At 44.4% G+C, this 16,461-nt stretch overlaps 1 protein-coding gene across 2 annotated transcripts in view; it reads left to right on the plus strand.

Annotated features, from left to right (window-relative positions):
* Nucleotides 1–1,607: 1,607 nt before the first annotated feature.
* Nucleotides 1,608–16,461, plus strand: part of LOC115581740 (GON-4-like protein) — a 38,623-nt gene continuing 23,769 nt past the window's right edge. For both annotated transcript variants that reach the window (XR_003984059.1, XM_030417060.1), the window contains exons 1-15: nucleotides 1,608–1,744; nucleotides 5,332–5,503; nucleotides 5,738–5,880; nucleotides 6,017–6,091; nucleotides 6,208–6,258; nucleotides 6,370–6,414; nucleotides 6,634–6,741; nucleotides 9,446–9,592; nucleotides 9,682–9,919; nucleotides 10,271–10,372; nucleotides 10,464–10,504; nucleotides 10,819–10,958; nucleotides 11,328–11,574; nucleotides 11,738–11,824; nucleotides 11,937–12,123. Coding sequence is in view for 1 of the 2 variants with exons in the window: in XM_030417060.1 (XP_030272920.1) it covers nucleotides 1,715–1,744; nucleotides 5,332–5,503; nucleotides 5,738–5,880; nucleotides 6,017–6,091; nucleotides 6,208–6,258; nucleotides 6,370–6,414; nucleotides 6,634–6,741; nucleotides 9,446–9,592; nucleotides 9,682–9,919; nucleotides 10,271–10,372; nucleotides 10,464–10,504; nucleotides 10,819–10,958; nucleotides 11,328–11,574; nucleotides 11,738–11,824; nucleotides 11,937–12,123 (1,813 nt within the window). In the remaining variant the exon portion in view is untranslated. The remainder of the gene's footprint in view (nucleotides 1,745–5,331; nucleotides 5,504–5,737; nucleotides 5,881–6,016; nucleotides 6,092–6,207; nucleotides 6,259–6,369; nucleotides 6,415–6,633; nucleotides 6,742–9,445; nucleotides 9,593–9,681; nucleotides 9,920–10,270; nucleotides 10,373–10,463; nucleotides 10,505–10,818; nucleotides 10,959–11,327; nucleotides 11,575–11,737; nucleotides 11,825–11,936; nucleotides 12,124–16,461) is intronic.

The raw sequence follows: 16,461 nt of genomic DNA on the forward strand, positions 1-16,461 counted from the left end.
TGTTGTTAAGGTATGTTCTTAAATTGACGCCCTGATCTGTGAGAAATGTACAAGTGCGCATGAGCAGAATAAAGTGGGCTCTCTGTTCGAGCCACTCCGATGATGAGCGTGTGTGATTATTGCTCTGTGAAATTAACTATGCTTAGTTAACCCGAGGTTCCTGCCCTAAATATGGCAACCCTAACAATATATTAGTAGATATAAATAGAATAGAATAGAATATCTTTATTGTCCTTGTTACAGGTACAACAAAATTAAGTGCAAAAAACATCTATTGAGGTAGTAAATGCATAAATAAATACATAAATAAAAACTACTGTATGCATATTAATGTTAAAAACACATAGCAGACACACCCATGCATACATCCACATTCAAACATTGCACATAGCCCTTGGTAAGTGTAAGTGGTGAGAGCTATGCTTTAGTTGCACTTTCACTAGCAAGGATCACACCGTCAACAAGATGCGTTTAAACGATTTATTAGGAAGAGAAAAGAAAAGAAAACGTTGGTTCTACAAGTTTTTTCAAGTGCGTTGTGGGGAAGCTCTGTAGAGAATCTGCCGCCACAACCGGGCAGCGACGAACCCCCTCATGGTCCTCTGAAGGAGAGGAAAGAAAATAAGAAGCAGGGAGAAAGAAACGGGGTGGGGCGCAGAATACGAGAGCGAAGAAGAGGAGAGGGTCAGGTTGTTATTATCCGAAGTTGGCGCTGTTGAGGTGTGGTCCTGCTCCTGAAACTTCGCCAGATAAGCGTCAAATTCACTGCACTTATGGCTGTTGGATAAAAACTGGATTGGGGGGGACACAAAAGTGATTTTTTCTTTCCCGTATGCAACTCATACCATGCCACCATAAATCACAACTTTGTAGAGGCTCGCCATATCATTCAAAAAGTACTGCACAGGGAATAATTTATTGTGCTCACCTTTCCTGTTTATTTGTCCTAATGTCTACTCATGTTCTTATCTTTCGCCTCCCTCCAACCTCTCCCAGATCCCCAATTCTTCTCACCATCTTCCTTTTCTCCCAGTGTATGGGACTACTTTATGTATGATTAATTGATATGGATGAATATCAAAATATGAAGCCATAACCAAGTTGTGTAAACTAACGGATCATGTTTTTACAATGCCAGTTAAGAGCACAATAAACACAACACAAGTTGACCCAACAAAATCTGATTTATTTACATACATTTATATAAATCATTCCTTATTTGTTTTCATCTGTCATTTTCCAGGACTCCCTGGAAGAAGAGATCCAGTATTTTATTGGGGGGACAATTCATATTTTTCAGAAACTGGGGGGGACATGACCCCCGTCCCCCGGGATCTGCACCCATGCTCCTGCCTGATGGCAGTAGCTTGAACACTTCGTGAGGATGTGATGAGTCCTGTACGGTGGTTTGGACCTTTTTGAGGCAGCAGGAACTGTGAAGTTCTTCCAGAGAAAATATATTTATCTATTGATTGACATCATTACGTCATAACGTTTCCCTCTGATCGCTTGAGTCCACTTTTCTGACACGTCACTGAGGAGTCCTGATACAACATCCGGTCCAGCAGGCGGCGCCATGCTGATTTTACAATGATATTTATTTTGAAGGGACCCGGACCGGAAATGTTATTGTTATTGGCCAGAGAGAAGTTAGCAGAGCTGAGGAAGCTAACAGCTCTCGGAGGCTAACGGAGTTAACATGACGGAGTAACGAATGGCTGACGGTGCTGACATCAGTGTGAAGGTGAGTGTTCTTCATGATGAACACGTTCAGGCTCGTGTTTGATGCTTCCGGTTCCTTATTGTTAATCTCCAGCTCAACTTCGCGCCACAAACCTGCACACACAGAAGCAGCCACTGCGCAGGCTCAGTTGGACTGACTGCTGCTGCTGTGTTAGCTTAGCTGCGTTAGCCGCTGGTAAGCTAAGCACTGCAGTTGTTATTAAAACTATAATGACACCAACACACAGAAACATCATGGCCGCTGCTCAGTTAGCATGTTCATGACCTGGTCACCTGCCTGCCTTCATTATATCACAGTTCTAATAAGAATATGTCTGTATCGATCACCGGCAGTGTGGGAGGGCAACTCTGAACATGTACTCCGTTACAGTCACAAATAAACTGTTAAATCAGTCAGTAATGAGATCATCCAAAAGTACTGATGAGGAGAGAAGGAGGAGAGAAGAGCTGATGATGAGGAGAGAAGGACTGATGAGGAGAGAAGGAGGAGAGAAGAGCTGATGATGAGGAGAGAAGGAGGAGAGAAGGAGGAGAGAAGAGCTGATGATGAGGAGAGAAAGACTGATGAGGAGAGAAGAGCTGATGATGAGGAGAGAAGGAGGAGAGAAGGAGGAGAGAAGAGCTGATGATGAGGAGAGAAGGACTGATGAGGAGAGAAGGAGGAGAGAAGAGCTGATGATGAGGAGAGAAGGACTGATGAGGAGAGAAGGAGGAGAGAAGAGCTGATGATGAGGAGAGAAGGAGGAGAGAAGGAGGAGAGAAGAGCTGATGATGAGGAGAGAAAGACTGATGAGGAGAGAAGAGCTGATGATGAGGAGAGAAGGAGGAGAGAAGGAGGAGAGAAGAGCTGATGATGAGGAGAGAAGGAGGAGAGAAGAGCTGATGATGAGGAGAGAAGGACTGATGAGGAGAGAAGGAGGAGAGAAGGAGGAGAGAAGGAGGAGAGAAGAGCTGATGATGAGGAGAGAAGGAGGAGAGAAGGAGGAGAGAAGAGCTGATGATGAGGAGAGAAGGAGGAGAGAAGAGCTGATGATGAGGAGAGAAGGACTGATGAGGAGAGAAGGAGGAGAGAAGAGCTGATGATGAGGAGAGAAGGACTGATGAGGAGAGAAGAAATCTTTGTCCTGTGTTTTATTATTATCATAATCATGATCAACTCATTAAAGGCAAAAGTACAAAATGACCTCCTCCGCTGAGGCTCTCTACGACCTGCCAGTCTGTGTGACCCCGCCCCCTTTGAAGAGTGACAGCAGGAGATGACAAAATGCTGGGAGCTGCCGTTTAACAAGCGTTGGCTTGAAAATGATAATTACAAACAATGGTTAAGACGAGGACCGAATCAAAGAGTGGCGTCATGCAAGGTCTGCAAAAAAGATGAGCAGATTTGTGCAATGGGAGAATCTGCGCTCTGCAGTCACATGTGCAAGTCAAGACTTTCTGAGTAACTTAGGCCAACGCTGCACATTAACACTTTGTTCATACTAACCGCTAACGTTAGCTAAATTAGTGGTATTACAGACTAAATTATATAATATGTAGGGTTGTCAAAGTTAACGTGTTAACCACAGACTGTAGGAAAAACATACGTGTTATGGCATGTTATTAATATGGAAACCATAACACGCTAAAGAGTAGTTAACGTTCACGTTTACAATATTAATAAACGTTGATGAATAAGCGAACAGCGCTCTGTGTCTGTGCAGCACAGAGCATCTCTCCTGCTGCTGTCAGCCTGTCAGCAGAGGAGTCACTCAAACTGGTTAACACCAGAGCTTAAAGTGCCAGAGTCACAAACTGACTGTTGAGTTTTAGTTTTTGTCTCTGTAACGTCACATCAGGCACTGTAACGTCTGTAAGAGCTTTAAGCGTGAAAAGGAAATGTTCACTTTTCTCCACTTTTTATTACTTACTTCTAATAAAGTAAGATTAGATGGCAAGCCAAGACTTCTTACAGATAGGTGTCACATTTTGAAACACATTTTGTTGAGGGGCTGTCTTGGTTGACACGCCTCTTCAACATTGCGTGGGGGTCGGTGCCGAAGGAGTGGGACACAGCTGTGGTGGTCCCTCTCTTTAAGAAAGGGGACCAGAGGATGTGTGCCGGTTACAGAGGTATCACACTACTCAGCCTGCCTGATAAAGTCTACTCCAAGGTGCTGGAAAGGAGGGTCCGGCCGATTGTCGAACCTCAGATTGAAGAGGAACAATGCGGATTCCGTCCTGGTCGTGGAACAACAGACCAGCTCTTTACTCTGGCAGGGGTCTTGGAGGGGGCCTGGGAGTACAATCTCCCAGTCCACATGTGTTTTGTGGATCTGGAGAAGGCATACGACCGGGTCCCCCGGGATGTTCTGTGGGAGGTGCTGCGGGAGTATGGGGTGAGGGGGTCCCTTCTCAGGGCCATCCAATCCCTGTATTCTCAAAGCGAGAGCTGCGTGCGTATACTCGGAAGTAAGTCGGACTTGTTCCAAGTGGGTGTTGGCCTCCGCCAGGGCTGTACCTTGTCCCCAATCCTGTTTGTGATTTACATGGACAGGATTTCGAGGCGCAGTCGTGGTATGGAGGGGTTACAGGTCGGTGACCTTAGGATCGCATCACTGCTTTTTGCGGATGATGTGGTCTTGATGGCATCATCGGCTGTAGATCTACAATGCTCACTGGATCAGTTCGCAGCTGAGTGTGAAGCGGCAGGGATGAGGATCAGCACCTCTAAATCTGAGGCCATGGTTCTCAGTAGGAAACCGGTGGATTGCCTACTCCAGGTGGGGAATGTGTCCTTGCCCCAAGTGAAGGAGTTCAAGTACCTCAGGGTTTTGTTCACGAGTGAGGGGATGATGGGGCGTGAGATCGATCGGAGAGTCGGAGCAGCGGGTGCAGTGTTGCATGTGCTTCACCGCACGGTTGTGACGAAAAGGGAGCTGAGCCGAAAGGCTGCTGCCCCCGCGACCCGACTCTGGATAAGCGGTTGACAATGGATGGATGGATGGATGGATGGATGGATGGATGGATGGATTTTGAAACATAAAAATGTATGTCAAAAAAGAAAATTACGGGGTGCTCTCAGGTCTCTCTTTGTCTCCGTGTGAGTGTGCCTGGATTTTTTTGGATAAAACTTTGTGTTCTCCTTTAATCTCTAAACTTTTTGCTATTATGAAACATAATTTTTGACGTTTACAGCATAATGCAATATACATAATTGTGATAAAAAGTGAAAAAAATAATAATCACGAGTGTATATATAAATATTCCTGTAGATATGTTTTTTACCCCAGCGATAAGGTGCTGGAAAAATTTGAAAATTACCATTAAAATGCTTGAAAAGTGCTTGGATTTGACCATGAATTTTTTTTACGAACCCTGTATAGAATAGAAAAAGTAATCAATAAAAAGAAAAAATTGCTTTATTGATCCCAGACTATTTTGTCACAGCAGCAGGGTGTTCGCAAAAAAAGAAAAGAAAAACACTCTATAACATAAATAGAAAGCAAGATATACAGTATATATATATAAAGTATATACACAGTGCAAACTATTCTATAAACAATAATAATCTATACAGCTATACAATCTCTCTCCTCTGTGGTCCAGTGGACGGAGAGGCGTCGTCCAGCTGAAGAAGACGTTTGTCCCTTGGAGTGTAAATCATTGAGGACGGATGGAGACACCATCATCTTCAGACCGGACAGGAAGTCGTCATCCACGCCTCACACAGGAAGTCCCAGTGTGGAGAGACAGGAAGAGGAGAGAACACCTATCTCAGGTGACACAGAATAGACACATGAACATGTTTTACATAAAGTTTGGTTGAATTCACCTGACAGGTTGTGTGTTAGTAGACCAGGTGTGAACAGACAGGTAACACTATAAAGAAGGTGTGTCTGCACTGAAGGTCTGAAGGTTACTGATGCACTATCAACTGAACTGATAGCTGTGTACCTGCACAGAGGTGGAGCCAGGTGTTTCACACCTGAAGTGTCGGCTGTCTCCTGCTCAGGTGGAGGGATGATGGGTGAAAAGGTGGTCACCATGGAAACCAGTGAGTCCAGTGAGGATGAACTTGGACGACTTGACATCGACCTGGACAGAAAGTCAAGACAACACAACCTGAGTTCAAGCAACGTGCGCGCCATTCTGCACGTGAGCATCACACACAAAACACAGCAACACACACACACACACAAACACACAGACACACACACACAGTGAATGTGTTTCATACAGTTTACATAGGAGGAGGTTGGTGTGTCAACACATGTTCTTATTTACGTGTCAGGAGGTGATTACCCACGAGCGTGTGGTGGCCATGATGAAAGCTGCCATCAGAGACACTCAGGACCTGCCCATGTTTGTGAGTCCACGTTGTCTTTGTCTTGTGTGAAGCGTCTTTGCGTGTTTTTAACTTGTTTTTAACGTATTTTTAACGGGTTGTCTGTTTCTCTGTCTGTCCGTCTTTTTTTTCACCAGGAGCCAAAGATGACTCGTTCCAGACTGAGGCAGGCCGTCCAGCAGGGACAGGCGAGTGCAAACTTCCACAATCCTCTCTGATTACTTGAAGATCCAAACTTGTGTGTTTAATCCGTCTCTCCTCCTGTCTGTCTGTATGTCTGTCTGTCTGTCTACTTACAGCCACTAAACTGGAGTGTTTCAGCAGTGAACACAACCACGGTGAAGGTAAGCTATCTAAATCAGTCTGATGGGATCTTGCCTCCACATACTGTAGTTTTGTGTCCCGTTTGTTTCCATGTATTTCTCAATCTGTTGATGATTCTTGAACCTGTGAAGCAGAATATAGCTAGCAGCTATAGAAATAAACTTGACCTTGACTGTCCGTCTCTCTTCCTGCCTGTCTGTCTCTCTGCCTGTTCTTCGACCTGACTGTCTCTCTGGCAGCCTCCTCAGTTCGTTGACATTGATCTTGAGGAAGATGAAGACTCGTCTGATGAAGAGTATTGTCCTGATGAGGAAGAGGAGGAGGAGGAGGAGGACACCGCTGAGGAGGTTTGTTTGACCTTTTGATTTATGGTCTTCTTATTGTGCCTTCTTAATCTCTGACAGGTACTCTGTCCTCTCACAGGTACTCTGTCCTCTGACAGGTACTCTGTCCTCTGACAGGTACTCTGTCCTCTCACAGGTACTCTGTCCTCTGACAGGTACTCTGTCCTCTCACAGGTACTCTGACCTCTGACAGGTACTCTGTCCTCTGACAGGTACTCTAACCTCTGACAGGTACACTAACCTCTGACAGGTACTCTGACCTCTGACAGGTACACTAACCTCTGACAGGTACTCTGTCCTCTGACAGGTACTCTGTCCTCTGACAGGTACACTAACCTCTGACAGGTACTCTGTCCTCTGACAGGTACTCTGTCCTCTGACAGGTACTCTAACCTCTGACAGGTACTCTAACCTCTGACAGGTACTCTGACCTCTGACAGGTACTCTGACCTCTGACAGGTACTCTGACCTCTGACAGGTACTCTGACAGGTACTCTGACCTCTGACAGGTACTCTAACCTCTGACAGGTACTCTGACCTCTGACAGGTACTCTGACCTCTGACAGGTACTCTGACAGGTACTCTGACCTCTGACAGGTACTCTAACCTCTGACAGGTACTCTAACCTCTGACAGGTACTCTGACCTCTGACAGGTACTCTGACCTCTGACAGGTACTCTGACAGGTACTCTGACCTCTGACAGGTACTCTGACCTCTGACAGGTACTCTGACCTCTGACAGGTACTCTGACAGGTACTCTGACCTCTGACAGGTACACTAACCTCTGACAGGTACTCTGACCTCTGACAGGTACTCTGACCTCTGACAGGTACTCTGACAGGTACTCTGACCTCTGACAGGTACTCTAACCTCTGACAGGTACTCTGTCCTCTGACAGGTACACTAACCTCTGACAGGTACTCTGACCTCTGACAGGTACTCTAACCTCTGACAGGTACTCTGTCCTCTGACAGGTACACTAACCTCTGACAGGTACTCTGTCCTCTGACAGGTACTCTGTCCTCTGACAGGTACTCTAACCTCTGACAGGTACTCTGACCTCTGACAGGTACTCTGACCTCTGACAGGTACTCTGTCCTCTGACAGGTACTCTAACCTCTGACAGGTACTCTGACCTCTGACAGGTACTCTGACCTCTGACAGGTACTCTAACCTCTGACAGGTACTCTGTCCTCTGACAGGTACTCTGTCCTCTGACAGGTACACTAACCTCTGACAGGTACTCTGTCCTCTGACAGGTACTCTGACCTCTGACAGGTACTCTGTCCTCTGACAGGTACTCTAACCTCTGACAGGTACTCTGTCCTCTGACAGGTACTCTAACCTCTGACAGGTACTCTAACCTCTGACAGGTACTCTAACCTCTGACAGGTACTCTGTCCTCTGACAGGTACTCTGTCCTCTGACAGGTACTCTAACCTCTGACAGGTACTCTGTCCTCTGACAGGTACTCTGTCCTCTGACAGGTACTCTAACCTCTGACAGGTACTCTGACCTCTGACAGGTACTCTAACCTCTGACAGGTACTCTGACCTCTGACAGGTACTCTAACCTCTGACAGGTACTCTGTCCTCTGACAGGTACTCTAACCTCTGACAGGTACTCTAACCTCTGACAGGTACTCTAACCTCTGACAGGTACTCTAACCTCTGACAGGTACTCTGTCCTCTGACAGGTACTCTAACCTCTGACAGGTACTCTGTCCTCTGACAGGTACTCTAACCTCTGACAGGTACTCTGTCCTCTGACAGGTACTCTGTCCTCTGACAGGTACTCTAACCTCTGACAGGTACTCTGACCTCTGACAGGTACTCTAACCTCTGACAGGTACTCTGTCCTCTGACAGGTACTCTAACCTCTGACAGGTACTCTGACCTCTGACAGGTACTCTAACCTCTGACAGGTACTCTAACCTCTGACAGGTACTCTGTCCTCTGACAGGTACTCTAACCTCTGACAGGTACTCTAACCTCTGACAGGTACTCTAACCTCTGACAGGTACTCTGTCCTCTGACAGGTACTCTAACCTCTGACAGGTACACTAACCTCTGACAGGTACTCTGTCCTCTGACAGGTACTCTAACCTCTGACAGGTACTCTGTCCTCTGACAGGTACTCTAACCTCTGACAGGTACTCTGTCCTCTCACAGGTACTCTAACCTCTGACAGGTACTCTGTCCTCTGACAGGTACTCTGTCCTCTCACAGGTACTCTGTCCTCTGACAGGTACTCTAACCTCTGACAGGTACTCTAACCTCTGACAGGTACTCTGACCTCTGACAGGTACTCTGACCTCTGACAGGTACTCTGTCCTCTGACAGGTACTCTGACCTCTCACAGGTACTCTGTCCTCTGACAGGTACTCTAACCTCTGACAGGTACTCTGTCCTCTGACAGGTACTCTAACCTCTGACAGGTACTCTAACCTCTGACAGGTACTCTGTCCTCTGACAGGTACTCTGTCCTCTGACAGGTACTCTAACCTCTGACAGGTACTCTAACCTCTGACAGGTACTCTAACCTCTGACAGGTACTCTGTCCTCTGACAGGTACTCTGTCCTCTGACAGGTACTCTAACCTCTGACAGGTACTCTAACCTCTCACAGGTACTCTAACCTCTGACAGGTAATCTGTCCTCTGACAGGTACTCTGACCCTTTGACATACTATCTGACCTGTGTTTTAGGGTTCTCTATCATACCTAGAGGAAGAGGTGATGACCTCAAGCTACGCTCCTCAGCAGCTCCAAACTGCTCCTGAGTCTTCCTTCCTGGAGAGACTTAATGCTGTGGAAGAGGAATTGGACGGCAGCTCTGCCTACACCTTTAACCAGGTAGCTGTCCCACCCACCCACCATCTCCCCGCACATCTGCACACCCGTCTCTCTCTACCTACCTACCTACCTACCTACTTCTGTTTCAGTGTCTTGTAAGAAAAGCTGTTGATGATGATGATGACGGTGGTGCTGAAGACTCAAGCTGTTTGGCGTACCGCACACGCTCAAAACTTCGTCTGGTTAACGTTCCTATGGGCCAGCTGGAGGCGGAGCTTCTTGCCCCTGATATCACAGCTGACATGTACGAGCAGAGTGCTTCCCAGCGAAAGGGGGACCGTCATTGGACCACGTGGCTGCAGGGTCTCATGGCTCCTGACGTTGAAGGTCAGAGGTCAAAATCAAAGTCAGCCTCCTTTTGTCTGCATGCAGTGAAACAGTTTGTCCGTTTCAAGTCGTTGCTAAACTGAAATTCATGTGAGTTAGGAAGTGAAGAGTAACCAACCACAGCACAGTAAACTCCGTACACCCTCTGTTCATTCAACAGTTACTCAAAGTCAGGATTTATTCGTCCTGACGCTTCAACAGAACCATTGACACACATCAGATTAGATTCAGAACAAAATAATTGATTGGCAAATTATGGTTGAATGTTGAGTCAAAGTCCTTTCAGACTAAAGTGTTTCCCACAATGTGCTGTCCTCTCTGACAGCTGACTAAACGTGTTTGATTTCTCAGAGGAAGCTGATGATGATGACGATCCGGAGTACAACTTCCTGGATGACCTGGATGAACCAGACCTGGAGGACTACAGGACAGACCGGGCCGTTCAGATCACTAGTAGGTTTTATGTTGGACTAGAGCTTTCCCAGGACTTCTTCATGTCCCCCCCTCAGTTTTACACGTCCATCTTCTTCTTCTTCTTTTTCAGAGAGGGAAGTGAACGAGTTGCTGGACGAGCTCTTTGATACAGTGAGTTGTTTTTTCCCAGCTGCTGTTTCTGCTGAGACTGACTGATGATGTTAAACTGGTTCTGTTGTTTACCTGGCTGTTGGTAAACATGATATTTTGTCTGTATTTCTGTAAAAGCAGCACATTCAGTTTTGTGTGTTGGAGTTTGACAGGATCAGGTCCCTAATAAGAATAGAATCATAGAAAATAATAATAGTAGAATCAACATTAATCATTATTTATTGATGTTGATTTTAGTTGAGTCAGAACTTAATGATGTGTCCCAACAACTCTCATGGCTCCGGGACTGATGCTGACCTGTGTTCACTGAACAGCTCCAGGAGGAGGAGCAGGAGGAAGAGGAGCAGCAGGAGGAGGAACAAGAGGAGGAACAAGAGGAGGAGCAGGAGGAGGAGCAGGAGGAGGAGGCCCAGACACAGATTGGACCTAAATTCAATGTCCCACAGGCTTTATGGTAACACTGCACAGTTTGATGTTGGTCCTCCTGTTGGGACGGTGCAGCAGAGAAGTGCTGTGACTGTTTGGGTTGGGAGGAAGATAAATGGCCTCTGCTGCTGTTTCTTCATACAGAACACATGAAGAAGAAAACCGCTGAGGGGACACATAATTTTTGGCTCCACCCACTTCCTTTTCACATGTGGTGTAACAATAATGTCCCATTTCTGAAACTTGTCCAAACAACAGCTTTATGACACCATTAGTATTCAGTCCTGTGATGGAGGCGGAGCCTGTGTGAGAAATAAGCTTTGGTACTGTTGTTCTGATTGGTGAAGAGGGAACTTTGGGTTTTACAGCAGTTTTGTCTCTTTTCTGCCATCTGTAGTTTTGAAGCACCGTTAGCCAGCATGCTAACAGAGCGACGACGAACAGTCAGAAAACAGTATGAAGCTCTGCAGCAGAGGAGAGCTCTGCAGGACACAATTAACCTCCGTGACAACACAACCCTGAAGGATACACCAGGCCCACAACCCGACACCATCACTTCCGTCTTTGTACTGCCAGGTCGGGTCTGCCCCACCTTCCACCTGGACTACAATCAGAAACTGCAGCTGCAGCAGCAGATACAGCAGGTACCATGTTGTCCCTCAGCCTGACATCACCTTCCCCTCATCTAGGATCAGATCTTCTTCATACTCAACGTCAACCAATTCAAATAGTTGTCAGACTTTCAGACCCAAACAACAGACTTCAGAATTCCAGGTGAAGTTTACCTGAAATGTTTTTGTCTCTCAGCATGTGCAGCTGCTGACTCAGGTTCACCTGCTCTGTCGCCGGGTGGATACCTTGAACCATGAAGCCTGCATCACTAAACACTACCTGGTCAGTCTGTAAACAACAACACAAACTCCACCTGCTCAGTGTGTAAACAACAACACAAACTCCACCTGCTCAGTGTGTAAACATCTATGCTGACGATCTCTTCTTCCTGCAGGAGGAGCTGCAGCACCTTGCACGCCGTCAGGAGGAGTTTTTTCTCTGCAGCAGTTTCAGAGTTTGTAATCTACAGGGAGCTCTGGATCTTCTACAGGAGGTGGGGCTGACAGCAGAGCCTCCTCCTGCTCCTCATGCTTCTCCTGCCTCCAGGCGCTGGCTCCCCAGGATGACTCCTGCTACAGACAGTAAGGAGGGAAATAAACTCTTGCTCCATCAACATGTTAAACGTCCCATCCGACAGAAGTTTGTTATCTTTCTCAGTGTTTCCCACAGCATGGCTGTTACCTGTGGTGGGGGTTTGTCTACATTACACAGGGTTGCTTTAACTGTGTTGCAGCACACTGACTGCTTCTCCTCTCTGTTTCTCTGGTAGGCTACATTTAATGAGGAAGGTAGGCAGGTGTGACTGACTGGTTAATCGATCTCTGATACTGTCATTCTCTATGACGGATAAAGAAAATAAGTATAGTATGAATAAGTGTAAAATGCTTAAATGGGTCACCAAAGGTACTTGGTAGCAGGTAGGCTGGGCAATAAATTGGTAAAATCGATTAATTTGAGTTTGTAATTTAGGACAAATTTATTTCAGCCTCTCAAACAGACGCCTGCATCATAGCGGGACACTTGTTGTTCACTGTGAGATGAACAGACCACTGCAGCCCACAAACAGCCGCTATAAAGCAGCCAGCATTAGCAGAATCATTTAATCATTGTGTCCCGTATGAGAAGAAAGCGTCCTGGTGGACAGCTGTTACAGATGCAGACAGGCTGCATATCGTTAAAGACGTGCTGCCCGTATATACAGTGGAGCCGGAGGTTCATCCACATGCTGAACATTTTGGACCCCCGGTTTGTGCTACGAAGCCACAATGCACCTCGAGCCAGAGGAAGCAGACAGCTCATGTCCTGAACATCTGCAACATGTCATGTTTACTGTGCAGCATGCAGATGTTTACTGATGTTTACACATTTATAAAATACTGTTTAATGAAAGTTATGTTCACACTTCATCATCCCAATGTTCTTATAAAAACATGCAAACTTGTTTAATTTATGTTTACAAAGCATTTTATCAAAAAGGGACACATTTTATTTCAAGTGAGTTTGACGCTGCCTGTTTACAATAAAAGCATTAAAATAATGCTAATAATAATAATAATAATAATAATAATAATAATAATAAGGGTTTATGCTTAGTCTTAATTTACTCCAATACTTATTATTGCTGGCCAGTCACTACCAAAGAATATACTAAGGGGCGACCACTCTTTAACAAAATCCTCTAGGGTTGCTTGCAGTTCATGAGATAATCGTTCATATGGAAGAAGTGACAGTAATTATGTACATCAAGCCAAACCTGCAGTATCGCAAGGCGTGCAGCATACAACATGATATTTAACAATTTTACCTTTTGACCAGACGAGGAAGAGGAAAAGGGGCTGATACCAAAAACACACTGTTTAGGATCCATTACTATTTTGATGCCAAGGAGTTTCTCTATCTCTGTTTGAACAGTAGACCAGCATTGTTTAATCAATGGACATGATCATATTAAATGAAAGTAAGTGCCTAGTTGTTTTTGACATTTCCTGCATGCTGCGCAGCATGAGTTGTCATATTTACTACGTATTTCAGGAGTCATGTGCAGTTTATTAATTATCTTAAATTGTGTTTCATGTGATTTGTCAGATCTAGTAATCCTCTTGGCATTATACACAACTTTACACCAGGTCTGGTCATCTAGGTGAATACCCAAGTCTTTTTCCCAACTATTTTTTATATTCATTGTAGTCTTATCATTCACAAGCAACTGGTCATATATATAGGTCATCACTTTCTTATTAATAGTTGCTGCTTTTGTGATAAGACTATCAAGAGTATTAAGCTTTCTGCCACTTTTGTAGTATGGAATGGAGTTTAAGTAACTCCTGATTTGTAAGTAACGGTAAAAGTGTGTTCGAGAGAGACTGAACTCTTCCTGTAGTTGCTGAAAAGACTTAACTGCATCACCCAGATACATATTATCAATTTTTGTGATACCAGCAGCCTTCCAATCTCTAAATCCCCCGTCTACACAAGTATATTCAAAGTCAGGGTTATTTGCAACGGGTGCTAAAAATGAGTATTGACTAAGTCCAAAATGTTTACAAATGCTGTTCAAAGACTTGCATATATTTGTAGCTATAAAATTATCCTTCATTTTAATTTGTAACTTTCTCTGACATACAAAAGGAAGGTCTGACATTGAAACATTATCTAGATCTATACTTTCCAGATCTTTAAAGGAAAACTCATTTCCTTTTACACAGTATGCGACAAATCTCAGTTGTGAGGCCCAGTGATAATAAATAAGATTAGGTAAGGCTAACCCACCCTTTCTTATAGGAGATTGGAGCTTTTGTAATTTCATCCTGGGACGCTTATTTTTCAAGAAAAATCTACGAAATGCACTATTTATTCATTTAAACAACTTTAATGGAATACAAGTAGGCAGCATCTGAATTGGATACAGTAGGCGTGGCAAAACATTCATTTTGATAATTGCAATCCAGCCTAATAAAGACACTGGTAAATTCATCCATCTTTGAAGGTGCAATTTGATTTTAGTAACTATAGGTAAAAAATTGTATTTAGTTAAATCAAAGAGCTTGGCTGGGAATTATATAAGATATTTAAACCCTTTGCAAGTCACCTTAGAAGGCAAGTATTCTGAAACATCCCCACTGCTGATTTTCCCAAGAGGTAAGGCCATGGACTTATCATAATTTATCTTATATCCAGAAAAAAGCACTAAATTCATCAATTAGATTAATTAAAGCTGGAATAGATTTAGATGGATCATTCATAAATAGAAGAAGATAGTCGCAATATAATAAAATTTTATGTGTTTTGACATTTGTGTGAATGCCCGTCCAGTGTTTCCCACTGGATTTTGTGAGACTGTGGTGGGTGGATGTCAGACCCTGTAGGGGGGTCCGGGGGCATGCTCCCCCGGAATAATTTTTTTAACATTTTAAAGTTAAATGCATCAATCTGGTGCACTTTGAAAGCAAAATTAAGAGGCTAGATCTATGAAGAACTGTGTACTCTTGTACACAATTTTATCACAAACACATTGGTTGTATAGATACGAATGGTGAAAACACAAAATCAACTAGAGCATACATCTGAGCCATCAAAGAAATAAAGCAAAAGTGGTTACCTGTGTTGAATTAGTTTATTTTTTAATAAATAATTAAACTGTAAGCTAAATTGTAAAAAAAAATGAAATGGATTCGGAGGGTACATCATCAATTCATCATTAGATGCAGCCTTAAGGGGAGACATGGCAGGCAAAAACATTTTGGGCTATTTGCTTCCATAACATGTCTCTTTCAGACTAGTGGAAAGAAAACATCCAAAATACACATTTATACAACTCTCCCTACATTCCACTCATGCCAATGATACACAGACAGCTGGGTCACTCACTGCTGCAAGCGCAATTTTTTACTTTCACTTTCGTTTTTGGAGCAGTTCGCATATTGAAATTTTGCCGGCTGTAGTCCTGCACGGGTCTTATTTTGCAAACCTGCACCCGGCTGTATCCGCCATACTTTAAACTGCATCCGACCCGTTTTCCGACAGTATCATAAATTACATTCCGCACCCGAGCCGACCCGCTATAAATTGATACCGATGCCCGACCCGCACCCGAAGCAAAATTGGACAAACGCAATTTTTAAAAATGAAAGTAAGTAATGAAAGTGTGTATGAGTGTGCGTGCGCCACGTACAGCAAGGGGGGGGGGGGCAGAGCCGACTGACCGGGAGTGAGAGATGCTTTGCTGAAGCTGCAGCGCGAAACACAAGTTACAGATCTTTTATGTTATTATGAGAAGTGTAAGAATTTTTTCGGTTCACTCTGAGACTGTGGCGGGACAAATAAGACCATGGTGGGCCGCCACAGTCTAAGTAATTAATGGGAAACCCTGCCGTCACCTGGTCACTGGCTCTTACAGTTTCAGCTAACGGCTCTATTATCAAAGCAAAAAGTAACGGAGACAGGGGACATTCTTGTTTTGTGCCTCTCTCTAAGGAAAATATCTGTGAAGTCAAACCATGGCCAAAATCTTGGCCAGTATTTTAGAATCTATATTTTCAATTGATAGAGGTCTATATGAGGAAGGAATCTCCAGGTCTTTCTGTTCTTTTGGTACAACCTTGATAGTGGCCAACTGCATTGTTTTAGGTAGTGGCCCAGCCTGTAAAGAGTGCTGGAACAGACTAGTTTATAAAGGTACAAAAATTGATTTAAAAATCTTGTATACTTCAGATGGAAAGCCATCTGGCCACATGCCTTCCCATGTTATAAATTAGTAATAGCTCTTTCAACCTCTTCAGATGTAATTTCAGCATCGAGCAGATTCCTATCAACATCATTAACCTTAGGTAACTTAAGTTTTTGAAAGAAAATATTCATGCCATCCTTGTTTCCTAAATTTCTTGATTTATATAGTGAACAAGAAAATTCCTTAAATTTTG

This window comes from Sparus aurata, chromosome 5 (genome assembly GCF_900880675.1).
Source record: "Sparus aurata chromosome 5, fSpaAur1.1, whole genome shotgun sequence".
In the NCBI taxonomy this organism is placed as follows: Eukaryota; Metazoa; Chordata; class Actinopteri; order Spariformes; family Sparidae; genus Sparus; species Sparus aurata.